Source organism: Prionailurus bengalensis, chromosome A1, assembly GCF_016509475.1.
Source record: "Prionailurus bengalensis isolate Pbe53 chromosome A1, Fcat_Pben_1.1_paternal_pri, whole genome shotgun sequence".
NCBI classification, from domain to species: Eukaryota; Metazoa; Chordata; class Mammalia; order Carnivora; family Felidae; genus Prionailurus; species Prionailurus bengalensis.
The window spans coordinates 16,420,243-16,440,454 of record NC_057343.1 but is presented as its reverse complement, the minus strand read 5'-3'; the positions used below and the strand labels follow the sequence as shown (position 1 = coordinate 16,440,454).

The 20,212-nt window shown below is 37.1% G+C and overlaps 1 protein-coding gene across 1 annotated transcript in view; it reads left to right on the top strand.

The window, feature by feature from the left end:
• Positions 1–20,212, top strand: part of TRPC4 (transient receptor potential cation channel subfamily C member 4) — a 199,962-nt gene that overhangs the window by 127,469 nt on the left and 52,281 nt on the right. The window contains exon 4 of the mRNA XM_043577686.1: positions 14,337–14,673. Coding sequence (XP_043433621.1) covers positions 14,337–14,673 — 337 coding nt within the window. The remainder of the gene's footprint in view (positions 1–14,336; positions 14,674–20,212) is intronic.

Here is a 20,212-nt window from a genome sequence, read left to right as displayed (position 1 = left end):
AACAAAACAAATGAATAAACAAAACAAAATAGAAACAGACTTATAAATACAGAGCACAACCTGGTGGTTGCCAGAGGGGAAGGAGTGGGGGAATGGGCAAAATAGAAAAAGGGGATTAAAAGGTACAGATTTCCAGTTATAAAGAAGTAAGACATGGGATACAATGTACAGCATAGGGAATATAGTTAATAAAAAAATAATTAATAAATAAAGTACTGAAAATCTTTTAGAGACAATCCCTAATATGCAGATTATATTACAGAAGCTTATAACTGGATGAAATGGAATTTGGGGATGTATTTGCCTTTTGGAACTGAGTGACACTGATTATTGAGAATTAAAAATACAATTTGCTTAAACTTATCAATATATGTGGTGTAATGTATGTTCATAATCGCATAAGAGAAAACTTTGAAACTACTTTTAGAGTGTTTCAATTTTATGAATAGTGAACAATACTTATCCACTGTGTAGAAACTAAAAGTGATTTAAAAAATATTTCTAGAGGCGCCTGGGTGGCTCAGTCAGTTGAGCGTCCAACTTCTGATCAGGACATGATTTCGCAGTTCATGAGCTCAAGCCCCACATAGGGCTCTGTGCTGACAGCTCAGAGCCTGGAGCCTGCTTCGGATTCTGTGTCTCCCTCTCTCTCTGCCCCTTCCCCGCTCATGCTCTGTCTCTCTCTGTCTCTCAAAGATGAATAAATGTTAATAAATGTTTTTAAAAACATTCATAGTTCATTGGCATGCATTTTTAACTTTAATGTTTTCTTGTACCAGAGTCCAAAATTGGTATTTTCTTCCCAAAGTTTGTACATCATCAATAGTTTTATATACAAGGAAACAATTTCTTGCGATTGGTTTATCTTTTCATTTTAGTTTTTTTAACATTTGTTTATTTTTGAGAGACAGACAGAGTGAGAACAGGAGAGGGGCCAAGAGAGAGGGAGACATAGACTCTAAAGCAGGCTCCAGGCTCTGAGCTGTGAACACAGAGCCCGATGCGGGGCTTGAACTCACGAATAGCGAGATCATGACCTGAGCTAAAGTCAGATGCTCAACCCACTGAGCCACCCAGGTGCCCCAATCTTTTTTTTTTTTTAACATTCTTCATCAGAGATGCATGTCTCCAATTACACAAAAGAGCAAGGTAGGGAAAGAAGATCGTTATTATCCTCTTTTAAAACAGTCTCAAGAGCATTAAAGAGTGCTGAAGACCATGGTTGCTACATCCAGACCTTGCCCCTCTTTCAATTGATTCTCTTGGAATTGAGCCACATTTCTTTGAAATGAATTTGAAATCCGCTGCCTCCGTGTTCCTTGTAAGAATGAATTTTCCAAGGAAAATCTTCAATAGCTGCTAAACTTGACATTTAATCTGGACTAAAGCAACCTTCTCACCCTACAATCAAGCAACACAGTGGATCCCCGAAGAAGTTCCCCAGACTAGTTCATGTTACATGAAGAAGGAGAAGCTGCTAACTTTGTAACTCCTGGAAAAAAGCTCCAGAGTGTAAAGGATCCTCCTCCTTAATGTTGAGGTTCAGGCCTTCAGCCAGGCCTTTTTTTGGAACTTACATGAGTGGTTAGTGCCTGATTAGATGGACCCCTAAGCCTTGAACCATGTTCAGCATTTAATTCCATTGAGTAGACATTCATTGACATCTCACATCTAGTACTGGGGCTAGAGATTATGTGATGAAAATTAACAGCCCCTTCTCAGGTATCTCACTACAACCCATAAGTAAAATGCAGGAGATAATAAGTGCAACCGTAAATGACTGTTCAAGGTACAATATCAGCACTGAGTGAAAAAAGGGCAATTGACTGTAGGAGTGGCCAGGAGAATCAGCAGCTGGGTTGGAGGACCAATCTTCACTATGAAGAAATGGGAGATACACAGTCCCAGACAAAGCAACAGCATATGCAAACCTACAATCATCAGAAAGATCCAGACCCGGTCGGAGCATGAACGGTTCGTATGTCGGAAGTATAACTATGCAAGCTGAGGGAAAGGGGACAGGGGCCATAGGGCTTTTTCCTGGAGACTGTGAAATAGCAGTGCAGAGTATTAAAAGAGAAGGAGACACAGTTCCATTTGCTATTTGTGAGGATCTTCTCAGCAGTCTGGTGCAAAGGTTAGAAGGAGCCCTCAGAGGCTGATAGCCATGGGCAGAAAACGGGCTAATTTTCCTAGTTTAAGCCTGAAATAATGACATCTGATGTTATGATAATATATTATGACAATCTGAATGAAGGAGTGGTATTGAAACGAACCAAGGAGATAATTACAAGAGAAAGAAGCCGGCTTGATAGGCCTAGTAACAGCTGGGAGGTGGATCATTCTGAATGTGCTTGTGGCCTCAGCAAAATAGGGACAGACATTTTAAACAACTTTGCTGAGGTAAAATTGACATGCAAGAAACTGCAAATGCTTAAAGTGAATACTTGGACAAGTTTTTCTTACATGGGTACATATTGTGTGAAAATATCTGTTACCCCACAAGTTGCCTTTTGCCCTTTTATAATTTTTCTCTGCCTCTTCTCGGGCAACTGCTGATCAACTTTCTGTCACAGTAAATTAGTTTGCATTTTCTGGAGTTTATATACATTTAATTATATCATATGTGCTTTTTTTTTCCTCCAGCTTTTCATTCGACATACTTATTTTGAGATTCAACTGTGTGTGCACAACAATGGTTCCTTCCTTTTTATTGCTGAGTATTCTTCCATAGTATGGTCATGCCACATTTTGTTTATCCATCCAGGAGTCCATGGATATTTGAACCGTTTTTGTTTTTGGCTATTACAAACGAAACTACTATGACATTTGTATGCAAGTCTTTGTATGGACAGATGCCTTCTTTTCTTTTGGATAAATGCCTGAGATTGGAATGAGTTCATCACATGGTAAACGTAGGTTCAAATTTTTTTAAATTGTAAATTGTTTTCCAAAGCTGGTTACATTTTGATGGTTAACATATGAGAGTTCCAGTTTCTCCAAATTCCTACCAACCCATATCGTGGTTTATCTTTTTTATTTTAGCCATTCCAATAGGTGTGTAGTGTTATTTTGCTGTGGTTTTATTTTACATTTCCCTGATTACAGAGGTATGAAGCATCTTTCATGTCCTTATTTGCCACCAGTATATCTTTTGATGGTGTTTGTTCAAATCTCAGGGCTTTTTTTTAAGTTAGATTGTTTGTTTTCTTGTTATTGTACCTGGATAGTTGAATTGCATATGGTCACAAGGAATTGGAGATAAACAACATAGTTTTTTGATGCCAGGAGCTCCCCAAATCTTAACTTCGGCCACGAGCAGACAGAGAGAGGTTCATCAATGCTGTGCATGCAGGTGGATAAGCAATGTTGTAGCCCCAAATAATTGATTATGAACTCATTGAGTTACACATATCTCTGTGACTTTCAAATGGCAATTTTCTAATAGAAAAAAAATTGCTGGTAATTTAAGATTAGGAATATGATCAAACCAGGCAAAACGTAGGTAAAGTTTTTCTTATGTTGGAGAGTTCTATTTTATACCTAATCTCAGATGTCTTCTCTCAAATAATCAGCATCTATATGTTTCTCCCTGAGTCCTTAGAGTTCTTCACTAGGGGTATAGTACTGATCCAGATCAACATTTCATGTCTCTCATTTTTCCAGCCACCAAAGCTCTGGTTTTTGGTTTTTGGTTTTTTGTTAGTTTTTGTTGTTGTTGTTGTTGTTGTTGTTGTTGTTGTTGTTGTTTTTTATCCCATCGTGTGACTATTTCAGCTAGGTAACTCTGGTGTATATGCTTAATGCCTTGCTTGCCTAAGCATCGTAATATTTTATGCCAGTTAAAATACGCACATCACCAGAAAGCCCTTAGGTAGAAAGTTTAATTATAGTAGCAGACTGTTACAGGAGATGGTTTTATCTTTTTGTTTACAGACAATCTTAAACTTGCATCATAAGGACAGCTGGCTGCCTGCATGTAGAGTTCCCTCACGTCATAATGTTATTGATAATTACTCTTCTTAATTCCTTATTAGTCGTTGTCATTTATTATCAATCATGGTGAGAAAATAAAGAAGTAGAAAAATAGGAGAGGGAGGCAAATTGAACATAGAGTGGAAGACAGAGTTCTGAAATATTATTTATGGATTTGAAAAGTATTTGGAGCACTTAAAAGAGCCATTTTTATATAAGCTATAGAACCAAAAGCTATATGATAGGCAACTCTGAGAAAATGAGGAACTGGGAATATTATAGTCTAAATTATGTCCCCCCTCAAAAAAAATGATGTGTTAGGATACTAACCCCAAGTACCTAAGAATTTGATCATTTTCAGAAAAGAGTTCTAGCAGATGAAATTAGTTAAGATGAGGTCATATTGGAGTAAGATAGGCCTTTAATCCAATAGGACTCATGTCATTATAAGAACAGAGCAGAGGATGTGGAGTGAGGCACACAGCTATGTGACGAGAGAGACAGAGATTGGAATAATCCAACTGCAAGGCAAGGAATGCCAAGGCCACTTCTAGGGGGTAGGAAAAGACAAGGAAGGATTCCACCCAAAGTCTTAGAGGGAGTACAGCTTTCTTCTTAACATGCTGATTTTGGACTTTAAGCCTCTAGACTGTGAGCTAATAAATTCTATTACTTTAAGCCACCCAGTTTGTGGTACTTTGTTATGGCAGTCCTAGGAAACTAATACAATGAGCAACTCTATTTTAATTAAGCCTTAGGAATCACCTGAAGATCTAGTTTATATGCAAAAACTTTTAATATTCACAAGGCTAGAAGTACCCTGGGTTAGAAAAATCAGTAACATTCTTATGTGCCCTCATTTCCTTTGGGTTGCAGGTTGAGTTCCTTTGAAGAATTCCTAACGATGGTTACAGGTCTAAGTTTTCAGTAACTAATTTCCTCTTATATAACAGTTTATTCCTTGTTTTCAGGTCATTCTTCATAGATGCTTCATGATCTATCTGTACTGACTGAGATGTGCATTAACTCAGAGAGTTACCATAAGGCTACCCAGACCAGGATGTGAACGAGCAACGCTTGCACTCATGGGAAATAGAAATCCAGAAAATGATAATCTCACTTTTAAGAACATAATTTCAGTCATTTCAAAAGAGAGAGAGAGGGAAGCCCATTAGTTAATAATCATTGAGAGAAATTAAGAACCAGGTTAGAGATAGGGCAGAGGGGATGGAGAGGAGGGCAGCATGAAAGGAACTTTGCAGACAAACACGTGGGTGACAATGAGAGGAGGGAGGAGAGAGAGGGAGAAGGAATGAAAAAGGATACCAAGGAATAATTCCTCTGGAACAAACACTTTATCCATATTCTTCTCAGCTTTAGAGAGTAATGTCAGAGACTGGCTGAGGCACATGAAACTGTTTTCTTCTCTGGCGCTTTTATGTGCTGTTTATGTTCAGTTCTCCCCTCTGTTGTCCTACACGTTGGAGCAGAAAGTGCCGGCTGGTCAGTTACTGTGTGGGCTCTGCTGTTTCCAAAACACATAGCCTTCCTTTCCCCATTGTAGACTAGTTAAATTCATTCCAACCTCAATAAACAGATAATTAACAACTGAGTGTTATTTTTAGCCCAGGAAATGTGTTAGCCGAGATAGTCTGAGGAGCTGTTGTCAGGGAGGCAGAAAGGAGTTCAGTGGCAGGAAAAGAGATTAGTGAGCATAAAGGAAATGACTTTATTCTTGACCTTGAGACTAGAGTGAAAAACTTATCTGCTTATAGGATCTAACACATTTGAAACAAATATAACTCTACACTTATATCATTTATGAGTATAAATTGGCAGAGTAGAGGAGGGACTGTGCTCTATGGTGTCAACCGTTGTTTCTGAAAAGAAGGTATAAAGAACACCCTATTGTGCAGGGTCTTGTACAATTTAATTTTCTCAGAAATATATGTTTGATGTTACATTAAAAGGGAAGGGAAGGAGGAAAAAAGGAACCATACTGTTTCATCTCATAAGGATAACTAGTATTCATTCCCATTGTGTCTCTTTTTTCCCTTCTGGATTCTTGTTCCAATGGAAGAGAGGGGAACAGATTTTGGTCCTCAGTAAAAGTCTCCCTGGGAGTTTCTGAGTAAAAGTGGAGCACCCTTTGTGCTGCTTCTCAGAGCAGAAACTGTTGGTGGCTCATCAGAGGTGGGAACTGGCCCAGAGGTGGGAACTGGCTGGCTGGGATCAGGACCAAACCTGCTTCCATTTTCCATCTACCGTTCTCACCTCCTATTCCCCTACATGAGCCAGAGTCAAATGGTGGTTTCTTCAAAACTGTATAATTGTCTACCTCCACGCCTCTCTCCATTTTTTAAGAAAACTTCTAGGTAGCCACCTAGAAATAACTGGCAGTTTTTCATCTACCTTCCATGACAGTTTAAAAGTCTTTCACATATATCTTGAAGAGAGGTATTGATGGATAGATAGGGAATTTCTACCAAATGCTGCCCTTTGTGATTTTCAGAGAACAATATCTATTAACTCTACCTTCCCATTACCTATATTGGGTTTTGTTTATTTGCCATGTTCAATAATTTAATGTATTCAACATTGGCTTTATCACCTCCTACCTTATTCCTTTTGCCTCTGCATTTTCAACTTCCCATTACTGCCCACTCATATCCCAGCTCAGTTGCCAAACCAATTTTGAATTTAGGCCCAGAAATGATGTAAGAAGTTAAATCCTGCCCCTGCCTCGCCAACACGATCAGATGGAGTTCAGTTGTCATCTTCCCTTCTGGATGTGGAGACATCAGAACTGATGCCCTAGAAATGTGCTTTGAGCTACTCCTTGAGTCCCAATTTGCAAATATGAATTTGACATTTAAGTCCAAGGAGAGTAATCAGGTGATTTGATGACTAGATGGGAGATTCTTTGAACTTGACAGAGTCAAGGGGTTTGTTGGTCAATAAGTTTGCAGAGAACAGACTCTAATCAGTCTTCTTGGCTTATCTCAAGCTTTTTTGCCAATTCCTTCTCAGATATGATTGAATCTTCACTGATTTTTTACCTTTTAATGAGTCTAATAAAAACTCAGTCAACTATTTACCGTATTGGTATTACCTTATGCTTGAATAATTATTACCATCTCCTTAAAGTAAGTTCCCTATAGAATCTTTTAAAACTAATCCCCTATTTTGTGACATTCCATTAATTAAAATGAGGTTATATAATATGTAAATATATATATCAACTGACATAACAGCAATACTCTGTAAAATTCAGAAAATGAATAAGTATTATATATTTTAGTATAAAACCATGGATAACTGTGGGGCACCCAGGTGGCTCAGTCAGTTGAGTGTCCAACTCAATTTCAGCTCAGGTCATGATCTCACAGTTTGTGAGGTCAAGCCCCATGTCAGGCTCCACGCTGACAATGTGGAACCTGCTTAGGATTCTGTCTCTACCTCCCTCTCAGCCCCTCCCCTACTCACTCTTATTCTCTTTCTCTCTCAAGATAAATAAACATTTTTTTTTTTAAAGACGACTATGGGGGCGCCTGGGTGGCGCAGTCGGTTAAGCGTCCGACTTCAGCCAGGTCACGATCTCGCGGTCCGTGAGTTCAAGCCCCGCGTCAGGCTCTGGGCTGATGGCTCAGAGCTTGGAGCCTGTTTCCGATTCTGTGTCTCCCTCTCTCTCTGCCCCTCCCCCGTTCATGCTCTGTCTCTCTCTGTCCCCCAAAAAATAAATAAACGTTGGAAAAAAAAATTAAAAAGACGACTATGTAACTGTGTATGTATATGGACATATGTGTGTATACACATATTCTTGTGCATGTAAATATATGTGTGTATATACAATAATAGTAATGCCTAGCACTTATTGAACATAAGTATCATCTAGGAACTGCTGTATTCTTCATGTACTAGTTCAATTAATTTTATAATAACCTTATATGGTAAGTGTTTCTATTATCCCTACATATCAGGGAAAAAATCACATTGAAAATTTAATAATTTATTAACATTCGCACAATCAGGAAACAGCAGATCAGGATTCAGATCCCAGTGGGCTGTTCCAAGGCTTGTATCTTCTTAATCTCTACAACATCCAAATATATTATATAGAGACAATATGATTTGTCATTTTACTGTAAGGTCATGATGGTGATGCGTAGGGTAAAGATCTGTCAGAAACTAGGTATGAGAATTTTTTTTCTCCTTTTCTGATCCAGGTTCTTAAATCTACTCATGTCTCTCCTATTCATTGTATCCCAGTCTGTTTCACGCTGGTCTAGGTCTTTCCAGGCATTTATATGGTGAATTAGTCAGCTGTTATCCTCTGGCTACCACTGCACTGTGTTCAGCTGTTCTGTCTGCACTACAGTTCAGTGACTTGATGGGGATGACTCTTAATATTTTTGTGTTTATTCCTGTAATTAGATATTACACCAATCTGTACCACAGAATATGTGCTAGATGTGTAACTTCTATGCATCTGACAGCAAAGACATCTTCATGAACTAAATTTGCCTGTTCATAACCTCAATAAGAGGATTGACTTAGGTAAGGAAAGAAAAAATTAGAAAAATAGAAAAAGTTGGAAAAACTGGAAGACTATCCTATGTTATTTAAAAAGTGTTGTTCTGTAAAACAGTGGTTCTTATCATTTGTCTCTGCATCCCCAACAGCAGCATCACGTGGCAACTTGGTAGAAATGCAAAGTTCAGGGCTTCACCTTGAACCTACTGAATCAGAAATACCGAGGTGGGGCCCAGGAACATGGTTTGTACCAAGCCTCCAGGCAACCCTGTTGCTTACTCAGTTTTGAGAATGCCCCACTCTGTGGCTGGTTCCCCTCACCCAAGTTCTCATACCACTCGTAGCTGGATTGAGCTGAAAGCAAACTCCTGCACACAAATACACACCACACACCCGAGTACCCCTACTCCCTCACAAACAGATTTGCTCTTGAGATTCGTAAGTGTTCAAATGTATATTTACATTGAATTAAAACTACTCTGGAAGCATTTATCAGATACAACAGAGCTAAATAAAACTTCGTTAGACATAAAATCCTTTCAGCCAGTGTTTATCAAATGTTAACATTCATAGGAAGCACACTGTCAAATGTCGATCTTATTCAGCAAGTCCTGAGTGGGACCTAACATTTTGCATAGCTGATGAGCTTCCAGTTGAAACCAGTGCCACTGGCCTCAGCCCACACTGAGCAGCAAGGATCTAGACTCAAGCATTGCCTCAATAAACATTTTCACTGACGTCTCAAAATATGACTGCAGTTTCCCTTCACACTGTGTCACTGGTATATTCACCATTGATGCTGACCTTCTAGCTCAAGGGATAGCTCATCTGAACATACCTGTCTCCATCCTGAAGCTTTTAAGATGATAGTCTCTAAATCTAAATTAAAACACATCCACCTACTGCTGTGCCTATCAAAATTCTACCTGTTACTTCAGAATTAACTAGCAAATCCTGTTCCTGTATTCAGTTTTCTCGGATTACTTCATGTTGGGCACAATCCCTCCTATACTCTACCTCTTTTTTAGCACATCATATGATGTCCTGTTAAATTACACTAATCTGGACCAGAGAATATGTGCCAGGTGTGTGACTTCTGTGCATATGACAGCTAAGGCATCTTCACTGAACTAAATTTGCCTGTTTATAACCTCAGTAAGAAGACTGACCTTAAGTGAGGAACGCAAAAAATAGAAAAATAGAAAATATTAGAAAAACTGGAGGACTGGTCACACGATCAGTCCCCAACGTATGTTGAGTTCCTAGAAGACAGATATATCTGGTTCTTAACAGATCTTGGTCCTCTCCCCACTTATCTAGCCAATGTCCAACTCATAGATGATGCTATTGGTTTAATTAAAGTAGGGAGGACAAGGTGAAAATGATGTTTGATTAACAAAGTAGCAGCGTCTGAGCAGTTACATAGTATGACTGTGCTCCAGGAGACCAGCATTGTTTTAATGAGGAACACGGCTAAAGCTATCTCTAAGAAACAGGGAGAGACTCACGTGGTTAAAGGGCCTTGGGAACTACGAAGGAAATTTGGGATTGAAGTTGAAGAAGTGGTTTTTAGTTATGGACAAAATAATTCCCTAAAGCTCCTTGCCTACCAATAATCCTTAAACCTTGCTATCAACATTACAAAATGAGCTGCTGAAAAGCATTCCTGGGCAGAGGAAATAAAACCCCAAAGGATATAGATTATTTTTTAATTGCTCAGAAATAAACAGTAAGACCCAGAGGAAACTGTGGTCCTTTTTAAGCAAAGAAATCAGATTGTCTGTATGTAAATCACTATAATACATTCACCTCAAAAGTTTCAATTCTCTTGAGACTCAAGTCAATTCTCAACTCTCATGTAACTATCCCACTTACTCAAGATGCATAAAGTAGCCAGGTTGGCTGTTCCAGAATCTCGATTTTGCTCCTATAGAGATTATGACTGCAGTCTGAACTTTGGATACAAATTTTTAAGCTATAAAAAGTACTTCAAAACTGAAAAGATAAAATACAAACACTGAGACAAATACCAAGTAAATCTATAGTCATTTTAATTACTAGGGCTTCATTAATTTTGGAACTCTCTTCTGTTTATTACATTCATATCCAATTAATATTTAATACCTGCCCATGTAGTAGTGAGGCTTCTTGGTCTGTCTGGTTTTGAGTTTGGGGTATTTTTTGTTTGTTTGTTTGTTTGTTTGTTTCTTTTTACTTTGTGGTAAAAGTAAGTCTTTCTTTATCCTCTTTCATCATTTTTGTTTGTTTCCTTTATGGTGTTGATTTGTTGATTGCTTTAGTATTTTGAGTAGTTGTTTTAAAATCATTCATACCAGATTTCTCTTTATTTGTAAAAATTAGATTTCAGTAATCTTTACAGTTTCTTCAATATATCAAATTCCATGACTCAAGGATTTGATAAATAATCATGAGAATGGGCTTTTGAAATTCTTTTAAAGGTTACTGAAAGAGAGGGATAGGAAATTTTTCCTTTTTTTCTTCTAGTGTCTTTTATAAATGCACGGCACCAATGTGAATTTGAATGTTCCTAATGTTTTAATATGAATTTTAATGGGATGGCTGTAGTCGTGCTAGAATTGGCCAATAGCTGTAGGGAGAAAAGAGTGTTGCCTGAAGAGATACCCTACTTCCCCCAGTCCTGGGAAGGGTGTTCCTGTGACTCAATGTGCAGTAGAAAGATGAAGCAGAAGAGGCAGAGGCTCTGGGCTCCCGGCATGCTGCAGGCAATGTGAAGGCCCATCTGGAAAGGGCTTTGCTGGAATGGGCCAGTGGCAGGTGTGAGAGATAGGATGGCCCTCTCTGAGGGTGTCTTTCAGAGGGAGTTGGGGTAAAGCTGTGTCTCTCTAAATAAGCCAAATAAACCAAGAGGCTGGGGGTTGGGGATGAGAGAAAGAAAGGAAGGAGGAGACAAGAGATGAAGTACAGAGTAGAGCATGAAGGAAAGAAAAAAAGAAAAATGGAAAGAGGAAGGAATGAGAGAATGGAATGTTTTAATCCACTTTAGCAATTAAAGACTCTACAAAACCCTGTAGTATAGAAGTTTAATTCTTATTTTGGTAACTAATTTAACCATGAAACCCATTTTTTTTTTTTTCATGGAAAATGCGGGTGTAGACATGTAGTGAACAGGTGTAGTAGAAGGAGGATGTAAAACCATTGTGAGGGCATTTAGATTTACAGTGAGTCTTAGGAATACTTTTTGGTTTATTTTAATCCTATGATTAGAACAAACTTGTAGTCAAAGAATATCCAAATTTGGGGAAACTTGTATATTATGTACACTCACCCCTGCTCTTCTTATAATCCTATTTCTATTCTTTAGGTCTGTATAAGTTTCATTGTGTCTGTGTCTAGAAGAAAATTGTGTACACTGTTCATTAATTAAGCACAGATGTATAGTTTACAATAATTTAAAAAAAAACCTTTTAAGAAAAAAATTATTAGTAAGAACGAAGGCTAACCTACTGCTTGGCAATGCAGGTGTTCCTAGAAGGACTAAATAGTTTGCTTCTTCTGGATAATTTAACACAGTCTATACATGTGTATTAGGCAACAGAAACATTTATCTGAGAAAACCTTAATTGTTCCTAATAAAGCTATTTGCTCAACTTTCCTGGGGTGTCCCATGCTATAATGAGATTTTGGCCAAGAAGGGCAGAGGTTATAAGTCCTAGTATTCACCCAGATCATCTTGAACAAAGTACGTACCTTTCTTTCACTTTTCCTGCATGTATTAAATATATCATTCATACTTGGTCCCTTATAGTGTTTCTTCAGTGTGTGAGGATTAATGAGATATTCTAGCAACTGCTTGTTAAATCTTGCATTTTCTGGAAGTTTAACTCCCTTTTATTAAGGTCTTTCAGTTGTGCTGAATTCTAACAGTATGAGAAATGTTTTATATGAAAAAAAAATAGAAAGAAGATGAAAGACTGATTTGTTTATAGAACCCTGGTGGGAAGGATCCTGTATGTGCTGGAGGGACAACTCTTAAAAAGGACAGAGCTTGTTAACGACTTACCATTCTTTGCCATTACTCTGCATATATATCAGCAAGAACTCTATTTTGACTTCCAGATGCCTGACTTTGACCAGAATAATAGGCAAGGACTGTGTTAAGAAAAGCTATTCTTTGGGTTATAAAATTTGATTTTACTAATTACTTTCAAAGTAATGAAGACAGCCCTCATGATCTAAGTCTTGATGAAACACAGTTCTATTTTATCTATATTTACTAAGCACATTATTATAAATTTGATTTATTACATATTTTTTGCCCTCTGTGCCCTTTGATGAGTAGAGTATCCAAGACAAGGTGATGAGAAACAGTTGCATGAAAAATCATTTCATGTCCAGCTGATATGTTTGCACATCTCAACTACTGAATTTCTCTTTTAGTCAATCATCCTTTCTCTCCTTTCACTCTCAAAGAGCTTTTAGTTTGTGATAATCATGGGATTATGTGAACCCAGGGATTTTTTGCTTGCTTACCACCAAAAAAGAGTAAGGGCAAGTCTTGTCTCAAGGAGATCTATACAGGCTAAAACCGAAGACGAAAAAGAATATCAAAGGAACTTCTCCAAGTCCCTTACAAGACACTAAAGCTTCTCCTTCAGTCAACAGTGCCCACGGGGCATCCCTTAAACACTTCTTCCCAGAGTATGTTCTCTCTCTCCCCATACCTTGCCTTTAATTGCCTTCCCCTTCTCCTCTCTGCTTATACAAATCTGCCCCTTCAAAGCCAGATCCACTGGGCAGCATTCTTGGACCATTCCATCTGGAAGAAATAATTCCCTCTGAATTTATATTAATGCCTACCTGTCAGTCCCAGTGAGAAATGTAGTGTGCAGAAAAAAAAAAAATCCCGGACCAGTTACTCAAATGTTTTATCACTTACTAGATATGTACCCTTAAATAAATTTACCGACCTCTTATAACACCCTGTATCCTCATCCTTAAAAGAGAGTAAGGTCTATGTTATATCCCCAAAAGGTTGGCAAGATAAAACAATGCTATGTTTGTGAAATGTTTGGTATATGGTAATTGATTATACTTAGGCAAGTATAGGTTTTATTTCCACCAAATTCAACTACGATGATTTACATTCTGGTAATCCTAATATGCTTTCATGTATGTTTTTCTTAATGTCTCAACCCAATTAAAAGTATAATTACTTTTTCTGAAGATAAAAAGATAGTATTTATCATAGAAAATGTTAAAAGTATTCACAAATATAAAAATGAAATCTAGTATAATGTCATAACCAGAAAACAACCAGTAAACTAAGAAACAAGCACTATTGACATCTTTTCTTGCGCCATATATATATCATATATATGTACATATATATATGTGTGTGTGTGTGTGTATGCCTTTGTACACAACTTTGCTCACTCATCAGTGTGTCCTATGACTATTCTTGTTCTCCATCTGTATTTTTACATCTGTACAACCATGATTTCTGTCACATCTGACTAAGCCCATAGCACTATGCCTTGGGTATAAAATATTACATAAAGAGGCTTTATTCACAGAATGAGTTAAAGGACTTAATGATTATTTAAATATAAAATTATTAATTTTTAAGAAATTTTATTTTTAAGTGATCTCTGCCCCCAAGGTGGGGCTCAAACTCACAACCCCACAATCAAGAATCATTTGCTCTACCAACTGAGCCAGCCAGGCACCCAACATAAAATTATTTAAAGCAGAACTTCTGGCTTTAAAGATAAATCTGTGGTCTTACTGATGAACTGAATCCACCATATGTGACACTGACTCTTGCTTTTCCTTTCCTTTCTGTGTAGTTTGTTGCTCAGCCCAACTGTCAACAACTGCTTGCATCTCGCTGGTATGATGAGTTCCCGGGCTGGAGGAGACGACACTGGGCAGTGAAGATGGTGACGTGTTTCATAATAGGACTCCTTTTTCCCGTCTTCTCTGTGTGCTATCTTATAGCTCCTAAAAGCCCACTGGGACTTTTCATCAGAAAGCCCTTTATCAAGTTCATCTGCCATACAGCGTCCTATTTGACTTTTTTGTTCCTGCTGCTGCTTGCCTCTCAGCACATCGACAGGTCAGACTTGAACAGGCAAGGTCCACCACCAACCATCGTCGAGTGGATGATATTACCGTGGGTCCTGGGTAAATGTGTTACTATAGAAAATATAATAAAAACGTGTTGCTGCCATGGAATTTTGTTGCCCAGAAAAGAATATTCATTAAAGTCTGGGACACAGGAATGTTGAAAACAGGTTTGACCATTTGAGCTCCAAGAACTAATCCCCAAACTAAATACACACTTTTGCAAGTTTTGGGGAACTTGCCCCCAAGTGCAGCCTATGAAATGTAACTGTAGGTTTTAAGATTTCAGATTTTAATGACATCATGCCCCATGAATGATTTTCTGGGTTGTTTGTAAACTTGTCTTTTAAAGACTTTCGACATATCTCATTGGCCATATGTAACTGATCATTGTAGTTTTCTTAATGGATACACCTTCCAAAAGACAAACTACAAATCACCCTGCAGAATTAGTAATTCTGTACATAAAGTAACTATAACCATTCTTTAAAACCAATCCATTTAACTTTATCTTTGAAATTATATATTCAACCAAAATAATAGAAAATTAAACTCTAGGACATCCTCCAATCTCTCTCTGTTCTTTCCATAGAAAGAAAAATGTTCTGGAATCTGTAGAAATCAAGGTAGAAAAGCTTAAAGTAGCTGGTAAAAACTTTGTTTTACTCTCTTACCGTAGCCATAGTTAAAATTCACATTTTAATTACTCTTTCCTCTAACCTACTGTGGTTTGCTAAAAATCATATTTTCTCAATTTAGCTCATCATTTTAAACCTCTCTGGTATCATATCCATCTCATCATTTAGTAATTAGAAAATATGTGAAAATTTCATGATTCACAGTCTCAGAAGATCAGTTTGGCTTAACTGTCAAAATTACTGGAGAAATTGTAAAATGTGGAAAAGGCAGGAAAGAAAACAGGACTATATCTGAATCTGAGATAGAGGTACTCTTTGATTTTAAACATTATAACTACTCTAAGTACTGACAATAAGAAAAGTTCATAGGAACAAGATTCGATATGTTTTACAAATGTTGGAAAAAGCACCTTCTTAGGTGAACTTTAAAACAGAGTACATTCTCATTAATATGGAATGCATAAAGTGTGATCTTGCTTAAATTAGGAGAAAGCTTAATAAAATAATTATGACATTGTAGTTGATATTCAATATAAAATTACCCTGCCCATTCCCTTTTAAATTAAATATCTCACATTAGGAATATGTTCTTTATAGATATTTCTTCATAGAAAATTTCTTGTAAACAATTCTTAAAGAAGTATTTTGGAGGTTAAATTTCCCATTATGGGGAACTTATATAGAATGTCTAAAAATTGATATTCCAAATGAAATATAGAATATTTAGTTTTGAAAAATGCCATAGCTACAATGCAGTATAAGCAGAGATAGTATTTCTAGACTTTCCTTTATTCACTTAATAAAAATATATAGACTACTTTCTGTATAGTAAGTGCAGTGCAGGGCAATAGTGACTAGAGGAAATAGATAATAAACAATGAGATATGTTACATGTCAGAAAACAGTAAATGATATTAAAAAATACAAGCTTCAAGCCTTTAGTAACTTGTGCAATTAAAAGAGTCATTGGCTGCCTCCTTCTTGCAAAACTTGTAATAGAATTTTCCATGAAAGCTGGCTAGAAATCATATCCAATCCTCAGCTGAATGGTTAAATAAGGTACAAATTTAATTGTGATAATTAAAATTCCAGCCTGGGGAAATATCTTCTAAAGGCAACATTTTCTTAAGCTATCCTGACTTAGGCAATTAATTTACTTGGGAATTTTTAGGATGCAAAGAGATTTTCTAGATTAAAAAATATATACGAACGATCCTCCTGCTTAAATACCTGGGCATGGAGAAAGAATTTTCTATATCAGATAGGCCTGTCAAGGCTAGTGAATTCTGAGTGTCTCATATCTCAGACTGAGTTCTAAGTGTTTTGATACATCCATGATTAAAGGCTATATTCACTATGTTATTGGGCTCTTGTAGAAAAAGCACTGTATTTGAATACATGACCAGGTTCTGTCACTAAGAAACTATTAAATTATGAGTGGTCACAAGCTCTCAGGATTTTCAATATCTTCATTAAAAAAAAATGAAAGATTCAAAGTCCCATTGAGTCCTATTGCCCTGTGCTGGGGAGCTGTCATTATTAGGGCAGAAAAAGATGTTTTGTTTTGTATTATTTTTTTAAGCCAGGGTAGGGGGGGAAGAGACTAAAGACAACAGGGTAGGAACGCTATAACCTTTGACCAAAGGTGGGATATAGACAAAAAGGCCTGGTCTGATTTGATAACTGTATTAATGAGACTTCTATCTTGTCTTCCTTATTAATACTGCTGTCCGGTAAAAAGTCAGTAGCTAAACATTTCACAGTCCCTCCGCTGTGAGGTTCTAGGTTTATAATAACAAGACTGAACGACTTACAGAGAAGAGTATGGCTTACAAATATGTTTCTCATCACGTTAGTTTTCCCAGTGATAGATTGAGGGTCTATGCATGGGTTTTTCTCAAGTCTTCTTGAACCAACTTAGATTTTCAACCCACGTCACTCTGTGGGCTACTTTTTGTGTAAAGAAAAGCTTTTTCCTTCCTCCTCGCTTTACTTTCCTTCCGTTTTCAGGGGCTGTTCCCCAGACCTATGATATAATTTATAAGAAATGATAACTTTTATACCTCCCATTCTATAATCCTGACAAAAAGACTTTTTTTTCCCAATATATGAAATTTATTGTCAAATTGGTTTCCGTACAACACCCAGTGCTCATCCGAAAAGGTGCCCTCCTCAATACCCATCACCCACCCTCCCCTCCCTCCCACCCCCCATCAACCCTCAGTTTGTTCTCAGTTTTTAACAGTCTCTTATGCTTTGGCTGTCTCCCACTCTAACCTCTTTTTTTTTTTTCCTTCCCCTCCCCCATGGGATTCTGTTAAGTTTCTCAAGATCCACATAAGAGTGAAACCATATGGTATCTGTCTTTCTCTGTATGGCTTATTTCACTTAGCATCACACTCTCCAGTTCCATCCACGTTGCTACAAAAGGCCATATTTCATTCTTTCTCATTGCCACGTAGTATTCCATTGTGTATATACACCACAATTTCTTTATCCATTTATCAGTTGATGGACATTTAGGCTCTTTCCACAATTTGGCTATTGTTGAGAGTGCTGCTATAAACATTGGGGTACAAGTGCCCCTATGCATCAGTACTCCTGTATCCCTTGGGTAAATTCCTAGCAGTGCTATTGCTGGGTCATAGGGTAGGTCTATTTTTAATTTTCTGAGGAACCTCCACACTGCTTTCCAGAGCGGCTGCACCAATTCTGACAAAAAGACTTTTGATTTGTTTTATATATTCATACAATAAATTTTAACTTTTCCTGAGTAGAAAAGTTTTCTAAGTGCAGAGTATAATCTCTCAAACTGATCCCTTTATCTCCTTAAGAAGTATGTTTTTGCTTTGGAATTTCTGTTCTTTCATATACTTTGCTGTGTTTCTACAATACAAACTTATTTGGTCTGACAGATCCAGATATCTTGCGATGTTGTACAGGGGTAGAATAATTTTTCCCTGTTATTTCAATATCTTTCCTCTGGAAGTTCAAGATCATGTTGACTATTTAAATTGAAGTCTATTGAGTTTTATATCTTGAGAAAACAGTCTGCAATAACCCTGGTATTCTTCCACTGCAGAATCATTGATAAGCTGTACCTTTGAATGATTTTTCCTTCAGACTTTCTTGTATGGAAGGTTACTGACCCTTCTTTCTCCCATCAAACAACACTCTTGTGGATGTCTGCTGTCAGGATAAGCTTTAGCATATAAGCAAAGAAATCTAAAGGCCTCATGCAGGGATCAAACTTAGGATGTGGTCATCTGGAGATACAGTCCTAACCAAAAGAGAAAACTAATCACAGATAATACAGTTAGAACTATCTCAGTAGATAGGCAGATTCTAGACACATAGACACCAATGCACTCAGAGTGTCACATTACCCATTTAAACTAGAGTAAAAAGTGAAAAATGATAGTTCTATCATATGGGCCTGATGACGACCTATACCTTTCAAGTGTCTGAGAGAAAGTGTTATTGGAAAGACTGAATGATGGATTCAAAGGAGCCATGGGCCAGATTAGAGATCTGGTCACTTCTACATTCTGATGGGCCATGACCTTGACACTCTTAATTTATTCAAAGTTTTGATTTTTAACATAGAATACCAGGGATATGAGAATGAATATTCATATCAGAAGTTCCCTTTTACATAAAATTTACATGCAAACTAAATATAGCATGTTATCTTTATATATAATGAGAATTTATTTAAATTATAGCAGCAGTTTTTTTCTCAAATGGATGTCATTTTCTTTCTGAAGGTAATAGGAAGTAAAATGGGGAAAAAACCAACTTTTGAATGCTAATTTTTAAGGCCTTCCCAAAAACCGGTTTTGATTGTCCTATTGAATCCATCATAATTCAACTGTAACAATCAAATTTGTATCGTAGCTTATTCCCTGCAAAAAAAAGTGTACAGATATAAATATATATGTGAAATATCGAGATGTAGACTTACGTTATCAGCTTAGCAAAAAGAAATTATGAAATGGGTAACATTTTTCATAAAAGTAGGTGTTAATGGAGGCTATCACATTAATGAAGCAGGAAATACTTTGTTCTCCATGAGAAAGGAAAAATGGATACTGAAGTGACTTGATATTATGTGTGTGCCTAAGAATATGCCATAATTATGTAGTATATAAATCTATGCACGCTGAGCATGATAAGGAGCAGGGTGAACTGAGGAAAAGATGTATCATAGGAAGAAATCTGAGCTCTGTTAAAAATAGCTTCTAGTGGATTCCTAGGCATAAACTAAGAATTGCTCATAATATCCGGATTATACATCTTGCCTATAACACATACTTATTTGACAATTTTTCTCTAACAAAATTGGCCTCTCATTTCCATGATTTATTTCACATTTTTATCTTTTAAAGCGTTGATATTAACAAATCTGAACATTTCAATAAGTGCTTCCAAATTGCAAATGTAAAAAGAAAACTTGTGATCACATTCTCCTCTAGATAAAGACTCACAGAGACAATTCTATATAAGTATATTCCTCTCTTGGGACCATTTCTACATCTTTGTCTAACAGGCATCAAGATTGTATGGTTTCAGGTACTCATACTCTCAGCCTCACCCATGAATTACCCATCTTCTCAAACAGCCCCCCAAAGATATTCTATAGTCTATAGTCTCCTGACTCTCTCCCTTGGCAAGGTGCTCCAACCACCTCAGCAAACTGGCTGCAGACACACATAGACACCCAAAGACAGGTACAAAACATCCACCTATTCATTTAAACAGACATTTTAATTTTCAAGAAAGCCAAATAATCATTGGACTATGACATGTAATCATCATTTTCCTTTTTATGTGTGGGGGGGAAAGTTGAAGATCACCTTTACCAAGACTTATCAAGATTATCAGATTTCAAACAATGAAATATTTGTGTAATTTAAAATTGTTGTGCACATACTACTGCTGGCCAGATGACTTCTTTATCA